At 37.5% G+C, this 9,314-nt stretch overlaps 1 protein-coding gene across 6 annotated transcripts in view; it reads right to left on the reverse strand.

Annotated features, from left to right (window-relative positions):
- FBXO16 (F-box protein 16) overlaps positions 1–9,314 on the reverse strand; it is a 53,067-nt gene that overhangs the window by 24,484 nt on the left and 19,269 nt on the right. For all 6 annotated transcript variants that reach the window (XM_014546437.1, XM_014546436.1, XM_005874606.2 and 3 more), the window contains one exon: positions 1,450–1,656. In XM_014546437.1, coding sequence (XP_014401923.1) covers positions 1,450–1,656 — 207 coding nt within the window. The remainder of the gene's footprint in view (positions 1–1,449; positions 1,657–9,314) is intronic.

A 9,314-nucleotide genomic window follows, 5' to 3' on the forward strand; every position in this document is an offset into this window, starting at 1 on the left:
ATGAGAGATATCATCAATCAGCTGCCTCCTGCATGCTCCCTACTGGGGATCAAGCCCGCAACCCTGGCATATGCCCTGACCAGGAATGAAACCATGACCTCCTGGTCCATAGTTCTACTCTCAACCACTGAGCCACACTAGCCAGGTGGTCTTTTATTCTTAATATAGATTAATAGAAGTTCTTCAAAATATAAGAAAATTAGCCCTTCATTGGCAATATGTATTTTCCCTATTTACTGTTTGGATTTATTTATAATGTTCTTTTTTATACAGAAAATTTTAATTTTTATAGACACAATTTAAAATCTAGCTTTCTTTAGTCTTGCTCATAAAATACATATAGTAAATACTATATATAATGAGTAAAGCAAAAATTTAAATGACATGTTTTTGTCTATGGTTTCTGGGTATTATAGAGTACTTACAAAGACCTCCTTCCCTGTGTTTTCTTTGAGTACCTTCATAGTTTCCTTTGATTTCATATCAATCTTTTATCCTACTAGAAATTTTTTTCATATAGCTTCCCAACTTTCCCAGCTCCTTCATTAAGTAATTCATCTTTCTTACTGAATTCATTTTCTTAATTTTAAAAATGAAAGTTAACATTTTGCACATGTGTGAATGCATGCTAACAGGTAATGTCTGGTGTTACTAGCCTCTATGAGAAGACTCAACAAACTTACTACCCATTTTATAATCTTAAGTAATTTAACTACACTTTAATACACCATGGAATTACTTGTAAGAAAATAGTGGTCAGCTCCTTTTCCAAATCCGTGAGCACATTTGCTCACTCTGAACTCTTTTAGTCTCATATTCTTTTGTATATTTCATTAGCACCTTATTTTGAGCCTTTCTCTTTATGAATGGTCTGCACTGTGCAATTTAGGATTTTATTGTAGCTGTGCAATGTAAGATGGTCCTGCTGATGAAGCATTTCTTCTTTGGGTGTTTGCCTCACCACCTAGCAATTTTTGTGTGTGTGTGGACATTAATGATATCTTATACTTTTTTTCCATTTTGAGCACCAAATAGAGAGTGAGACATTGTGTGTGGACATTAATGATAGACTTTTTTTTTCCATTTTGAGCACCAAATAGAGAGTGAGACACAAAGTGTCTGAGACAGGGGGGGATCCCAAACTACACAGACTAAACATACTGACCACGCCATTTATTGGTTTTGTGCATAGTAAGTCCTCACTTAATGTCACCGATAGATTCTGCAACTTTAAGTGAAATGACATGTAACGAAACCAGTTTTATGTAGGCTGATATAAACAAGAGTTAAGTTCCTACAGATTCTCATCAACATTGTAACAAAACTAAGTTAAACAAAATGATGTTAGTTGAGAACCTGCTATACTAGTATTTGCTTTTTTTCCCTCTCAAGTTCCAGAGTTTCCAGGCTGTCCTTACAAAATGCCCCACACTGCTTCTTTGCCTTTACCTGTGCACAACGACAAAGGCTTCGGGGGTCCAGGAAGGAAAAGATGTATAAGGACAACACCCTTGGAAGCTTGGTAGTAAAATCCAGAGCTTCTGCTGGAATTTTTTCCTGAAGCTTTCGACAGCAGAACTTTTGCTGTGACAGGGAGCAGCGTTCTAACAGGCCCGTCAGGATTCTTCTCCTTTGAGAGTCTGTCCATTTGTCAAACTGGTGAAGAAAGAAAAAAAAAAGACAAAAGAAAATAAAAACTTCCGGGTTTAATCTGATTCCAGAGATTCATTATGAAGAAGCAATAAAAATGGCATAGAAAGTGAGTGTAGTAATTTATTCCTAATGAATGGCATGCATTTCTTTTCCTAATTAGCAAATTCCACGTTTTGCCACCTACATGCCCTTTCTCACACTTATATGTGTGAACCTGTGCAAGATCTGAATGTGTACAGAGTACACTTGACCTCAGAACTTGCAGTTAATTAGGACAGTAAATTGGGAGCTGGCCATATTCATCAACTGAGAAAACATATTTATAACATACAACATGAAGAGAAGGTGCCTGGGCCGCCCCTCTTCTCCCAAAGAGCTGTGTATTAACTTGTAAGAGCCAAACTCAAAGACCAGAAACAAACCTTTGCATTCGCAGTTGGAAATAAGGTATTACATGCAAATATCCCTGAGAAGGGGAGTCTATTGGGTCAAGGTTCCACTAATGCAGTGATGGCGAACCTATGACACGTGTGTCAGAGGTGACACGCGAACTCATTTTTTGGTTGATTGGTTGATTTTTCTATGTTAAATGGCATTTAAATATATAAAATAAATATCAAAAATATAAGTCTTTGTTTTACTATGGTTGCAAATATCAAAAAATTTCTATATGTGACACGGCACCAGAGTTAAGTTAGGGTTTTTCAAAATGCTGACACGCCAAGCTCAAAAGGTTCACCATCACTGCCTTAGAGAGAGTGGAAGTGAGAAGGGGAAAGAGAGAAACATAGATGTGAGGGAGACACATTGATTGCCTCCTGCACATGCTCTGACCAGGGGTGGGGAAAAATCTGGGAACCCAAGTACCTGCCCTTGATCCAGAATCAAGTTCCCAACTCTCTGTTGTGCAGGTTGACGCTCTGACTACTGAGCACACCAGCCAGGGCTGCACCATTCTTTTTGCACATGATTGAAAAATAAAACAACCATTAGTAAGATAGTATTTAAATGTTGAAATCTTAAAATTTCAGAAACTAAGTTCTAGGAATTTTTGCCTAGTATTTAACAGAAAGGCTGTGGTACTGAAACAGTAACCATGATTTCCTGGTTTCTTAACAACAACCTTAACCAACTAGAGGTTTTATCTTGAGACTAGAGGCCCAGTGCATAAATTTCGTGCACTGGTAGGGTCCCTAGTGGCTGCCGGCCGCGGCCTCCCTCCCTTCCCCCGGCCGGCCCCACCCCCTGGTCAAACTCGCACACGACCTTCCGGCCAAGGGGACAATTTGCATACTACGCTTTTATTATATAGGATTTCCATGAATAATATACTTATTTTAAGAGCCTTCAAGGTTCTACTCAATATTGGAACATCTGGAATTGCAACAACTTTTGTCATAAACTTATATCATTTAAAACAGGCCTTTAAAACGTACCCTTCTCAAATTCTTTTTGGCTTTATTTATTTTTGTACTTTACTAAGCATGATAAAACTGACAGTTACATGAAACAAAGGAAAATCAGTTCCAGGGCAACAATGTATTTTTTAAAAAATTAGTAGGGATACTTCTATTCACTATCATAGATCTATTCGATGACTCACAAATCTCACTTGGAAGACTATAATTCAAGAGGGAAAAAAACCCTAAAATGAATAAAAACACCAAAAACTTTAACTTATAAATAAGTGAGTAAAATGTATTCATCTGTAAGTGTTTCCCGATTTGTGCTATCCCTGTTTCTGCACAATCCATACCTCCAACTTCTTTCCTTCTGGTTTGGATTATTGGAATGAACAGAGAGGAGCCAGAAAAGAATGTCGAGGGTCAGGGTAAGAACCAGGCCCAGGAGGATGCATTGATCTATAAAGTGAAGAGCCAAGGGGAGGTAGGAGGAGACAGAAGAGCTTTGGAGTTCTGGCTTGTAGGGAGTTTGGGGATTTAGACTGTCATTGCCTTGATAGCAGTTTTAGAGTGTAAGAGAACTGAGGAATAAAAGCAGGAGATCTGGAGTTTTGAACTGAATCCTCTGTGATTTTATCTTTGAGAAACAAAATGAAAATTGGAATTTATTTTTAAAATTACTTCCAGGCAATGCGATGTGGCTCTGTAGAAACTGAGCTTCATGAAGACACAGGATGAATATGGTTACAAAACAATTTTCATGAGATATTATCATCACTGCAAGAAATCAGAAATAACCCAAAATGCCTAACAGTGGGGGATCAGCTAAGCAACCTGTAAATGGATAAAAGAAAGACTGGCGTTATGTTGATGGTAGATTTGGGAATGAGACCACTGGGAGTCTCATCTACAATATTCTGTTATTTCTAATACTCACTAGAAATAAATTACTAAGTCCCAGTTCCACCACTAACAACCTCTCTGAGCCTCAATTTCCTCATTTATACATTAAGAATAATTATACATTAAGAATCTACATTGTAGAGTTGTTGTGAGGAGTAAATAAAATAATCTATAATAATAAAAGCATAATATGCTAATTAGACTGGACAGCCAAATGACCTTCCGGATGTCATTCCGGATGTCCTTCCAGATGAAGCCATGGTGGCAGGAGCCGAGGCAGAGGTAGTTAGGGGCAATCAGGCAGGCAGGCGAGCAGTTAGGGGCGATCAGGCAGAGTGGTTAGGGGCGTCAGGCATGCAGAGTGGTTAGGGGCGATCAGGTAGGCAGGCAGAGTGGTTAGGGGCAACCAGGCAAAGTGGTTAGGGACGTCAGGCAGGCAGAGTGGTTAGGGGCGATCAGGTAGGCAGGCAGAGTGGTTAGGGGCGATCAGGCAGGCAGGCAGGCCAGTGGTTAGGAGCCAGCGGTCCCGGATTGTGAGAGGGATGTCCGACTGCCGGTTTAGGCCAGAGAATCGGGACTAAACCGGCAGTCGGACATCCCCCCGAGGGGTCCTGCATTGTGAGAGGGTGTAGGCTGGGCTGAGGGACACCCCTCCACCCCCCCCTGCATGAATTTCATGCATCAGGCCACTCATATATGTATAAAATTCCTAATAGAGTGCCTGACTCATTGCATGGCAGGTATTATAATAAACTATCATAGTGAAGTTAAAAATAATAAGTATGTGGGTTAATCAATGTAAAAAGAAAATATATGTAAACAATTAAATGAAAAAGCATAAAATTACCATGTTTGTACATTGATAAGGCTGGGAAATATATTGAGAATGGCTGAGATTTTCCCATGTACTTTCATTGATGCCCACCAAAAAAATGGGCCCAAATTGGAGTGATTTAAAATGAATATAAAAAGAACATTAGGATTACAAATGATGACGAACTCTACAAGAGAAAGCATTAAAACATTTTTCTTTAGAGGCTAAGAAGACAATTACTTTGGTTTCATTTCCCTGATGACAATGGTCAAAGGCAATTTAAATTTGGCTGTGATAGGTGTTCTTTGCCTCAAGGAATCTTCCTTTCTAAGTGTGTTTGTTTAGGCTAATAGAAAACGAATTTGCATTCCTTGAACTCCTACCAATTGAAAGTGATGACTCAGAAGAATGCTTAACAGTTGGGGAAAATCCCTTTGGCATTTAAAAGGCGCTAGGAATAATCCAAAAAGTAAATAACCCACTGTAGAGTTAACTGTACAGGAATTCGAAAATCTCCCACATGTCTTGCATCATCTCTCTAGTAAAAATACCCGTAACATTGCAGCCATCGATCCAATGTGTGAGATTGGGGAGCAGCTGGGACCATTTATGGTACTTCACTTCACAGTTCATTTTTTACATTATATTATGTTGTTATGTTAAATTATGCTTATAATCATATTTTATAATTATTTTAATACCTTTTAAAATATATTTTTATTGATTTCAGAGGGGAAGGGAGAAGGAGAGAGACATAGAAACATTAATGATGAGAGAGAACCTGATTGGCTGCCTCCTGCACGCCCGCAACTGGGGATCTAGCCTGAAACCTGGGCATGTGCCCTTGACTGGAATGGAACCTGGGACCCTTCAGTCCGCAGGCTGATGTTCTATCCACTGAACCAAACCAGTTAGGGCTTAATACCTTTTTTTAGGGGCTTTCTTGACTCAAAAGAATTGTGAAAAATCCTATTTTCAGAGTAGTTGGGAGTATTACGAGTATACTTGCTGCAGTTTCAGGAAGTGAGGACAATTGCTAGAGATGACGGTCCATTTATCTGACACAATGGCAAGGCAAAGTTCACGGAGAGTGAGGGATAAGATAAAAAGGGAGGCTTGTTATTTTTTGTTTATTGGTTATGTTAATCTGAGTTTCTGAGTCCTACTGTCAAAAACTCAAGTTCACAATTGTATGAATACATTCTTGTTTTAAAAGTTTCAACTAGGTATGAATATAATCAAACATGAAAATCCTATTTAACCACTCCTCCCTGTCAATTCTCACTCACTCCATTCCCCAGAAATAACTACTGTTCACAGTTTGATGTTTGTGCACTTCTATGCAGTTACCTACACATAGATCCATCAATAAGGACACAGATGAAGTAGAATATACCCATTCTGCGGAATACTACATAGAAGTTTAAAAACCAAACAAAAGATAGCCACAGTATCCTGATCTGTAATGAGCTCCAGAGCATATTGCCTTCTCATTCGTTCATGGTAGGATGGATATGCAATGATCTATTTGCTCATTTTACTGCCAATACCATTTAGGTTATTTCTGATACAAAAACAGAACAAAACACAAACCCTGCAATATCCTAGAACATGCCTTTTCAGGCCCCATGTGACCATTTCTCTAGTACAGTGAAATGGAAGTGGAATGACAGGTTCAAAGGATATTTGCATTTAAAAATTGAATAGAACGTGTCACACTGTCTTTTAAACGTGTTTACCATTTTTATATTCCTTCCCATTGTGTTTCAGCATATCCTCCTATTCACCAGTGAACCTTACTTTGGATGTTAATCTGTCTCTTTAATTGCTGCTGGCACATAGACAAAGGGAGGAATTGGGAATCTCATTGTCTAATTTGTATTTCTCCAAGTTTAGTGGAATAGAGCATCTTTTATGTTTATTGGCCATTTGTATATTTTTGTATATTTCTCATTGTTCCATTGACTTATTATTATATATGAGTATTTGTGCTCTTCTTATTGATTGTAGGAACTCATTATATCTCCCAGATATTAATCTTTATGTAGCATGCAATTTGCAAAATATTTTCCCGTTTCTCTTTTGAATTTTAACTGTGATTGCTTGTTTCCAGCAAGTTAAAAGTAATGCCATCTACTGTTTTCAAATTCTTCAAAATATTACTATTATTTCTAACAACATAGAAGCTGAGAAAAAGGTGAGATGCTTTCTTTTCAACTAAAATACTTCCGCTGTTATTTTCTGTTGATTGAGAGGCAACTGTCTTTTCTAACGGATTAAAAGGTGAGATTTTTTAAAATAAGGGATTAAGTAGTAGCATGGAACGGTAAAAGTAGAAGAGCTTTTAAGTTTCTCTTAATTATTTTGTTTGTTACTGTACAGAACATCAGACAGGACCATGTGCAAATGTGTGAACAAAAATGATATTCTATAGCCAAATAGAAAATACTCTTGGATTGTCTATCATTAAATAGGATTCATATTACATCTTAGCTCACAATGTCCAGATTGTTTTTAAAAATGGCTTTTAAAAACTAGTTTGAGCTTTAAAACCAATACTCAATCATTTCCATGAAAATCCCAACTAATGTTAAGTAAAAAGAAAAATTGCTATCTTTATTTCACCTTTCTTCTTTTGGAAAATGTATTTCTTATGTTATCAATCTCTTATGTTGTTTATGAAACACACAAACAAAAAATCTACATGATATCGTGAATTTAAAGAATAAGTTTGTTTTTGGACAAAAGAGAAAAAGCAGTGAGTATCATTTATTCATTTGGTAGTATCAAGGAATGTATAACAAAGAGCATGATAGAACCATGTTTGCCCGCTATGGATAAGTCTATTGGAGAAGATAGATAATTAGTGGTATTTGCAAATGTATATTTCTATTAGTTATGGTAAAAAAAAGAATACGTAAGATCTTTTAAAATGTTTGAAGACCTTATCCAGGGTGATATTAAAAATATTTAGTAATAATCAGCAATACCATCAACCAATCAAAACAGACAGAAGCTGGTCAGCCACATCAAATACTGGCTGAACTTTAGCCCTGGTTATATTAATTTAGGGATTTCCACTAATAGTAAGTGGAATGATAGCTGGTGTAAAAATAGTCATTCTACATAAGTCTCTTTTTAAGTTGTTGGTCACAGATGCAAAGCTATTTAAAAACATACATATATAGAATGAGAAAAACTCAGCTAGATTTTAAATTTTTGGTATTTTTTTTAATCTTCACTAGAGTTGAGGGGGAAAAGAGAGAGAGAGAGAGAGAGATCGAGAGATCAGGGATCAAACCTGCAACCCAGGTATGTGGCCTGACTGGGAATTGAACTGGTAACCTTTCAGTGCACAGGACAACACTCAACAAATTGAGCCACTCCAGCTGGGCATACATTTTTGGTATTTTTCATTTCTTAATTTTTAGTAGATTTATTTTGTAAAGTTTTATTATTATTTTGAATTGATAATACGTTCACATGATTAAAAATATCAAAAAGTATGAAAAGCTATTCAGAAAAAAGAGTCTCTTCCACCCTGCCACAGACTCACAGTTGCCCCTTTTCTCATGAATCCTTCCAGAGACATTATATATATTTTTTTCTGCTTTGGTTAATAAATATCTTTAGGCTGAAGCTTGTAGACCAACACAGAAAAGAACTGGTGACCAACTAAGGTAATAAAAACAGTAAGAAATAGACCTTTATGCTAGTTTTAGTGCAAAGGACTGAATGTTTGTGTTCCCCCAAACCCCAAATTCATATGTTGAAACCTACCCCCCAAGATGATGGTATTTGGAGGTGGGGCCTTTGAGAGGTGATTAGGTCATGAGGGTGGGGCTCCCATGAATGGGATGAGTGTCCTTATAAAAGAGGCCCCAGAGAGATTCCTCACTCCTTGAGCCATGTCAAGTTACAGTGAAAAGGCAATAGTCTATGAACCAGAAAGTGGGATCTCACTAGACAGTGAATTTGCAAGGGCCTTGATCTTGGACTTCCTAACCTTTAGAACTCTGAGAAATAAATTTTTGTTCTTTAAAAGCCTATGCATTTTGTTATAGCAGTCTGAACAAATTATGATACTTAGGAAAATGAGTTTTAGTAATTCATAGGAAAGGACATACTGTCAACTGTTATATTCTGGGTTCAAGATGTCCCTTAAGGAAGAAGGCTTTGTATGCTTTAAAGATGGGATATTTCAAGTTTATTACATATATCAAGTTAAAGAGCCTGGCCTGTGTGGCTCAGTGGAGTGTTGTTCCATGCACCAAAAAGGTCGACGGCTCAATTCCCAGTCCAGGCACATGCCAGGTTGTGGGCTCGATTCTCAATAAGCCCGGGATGTGAAGTAGGCAGCCGATTGATATTTCTTTCTCATTGATGTTTCTTTCTCTCCCTTGCTTACTCTCTAAAATCAATAAAAACATATTAAAAAATAAAAGATTGCCCTAACTGTTTTGGCTCAGTGGATACAGCATTGGCCTGCGGACTGAAAGGTCTTAGGTTCCATTCCGGTCAAGGACATGTACCTTGGTTGC

Source organism: Myotis brandtii, unplaced genomic scaffold, assembly GCF_000412655.1.
Source record: "Myotis brandtii unplaced genomic scaffold, ASM41265v1 scaffold447, whole genome shotgun sequence".
In the NCBI taxonomy this organism is placed as follows: Eukaryota; Metazoa; Chordata; class Mammalia; order Chiroptera; family Vespertilionidae; genus Myotis; species Myotis brandtii.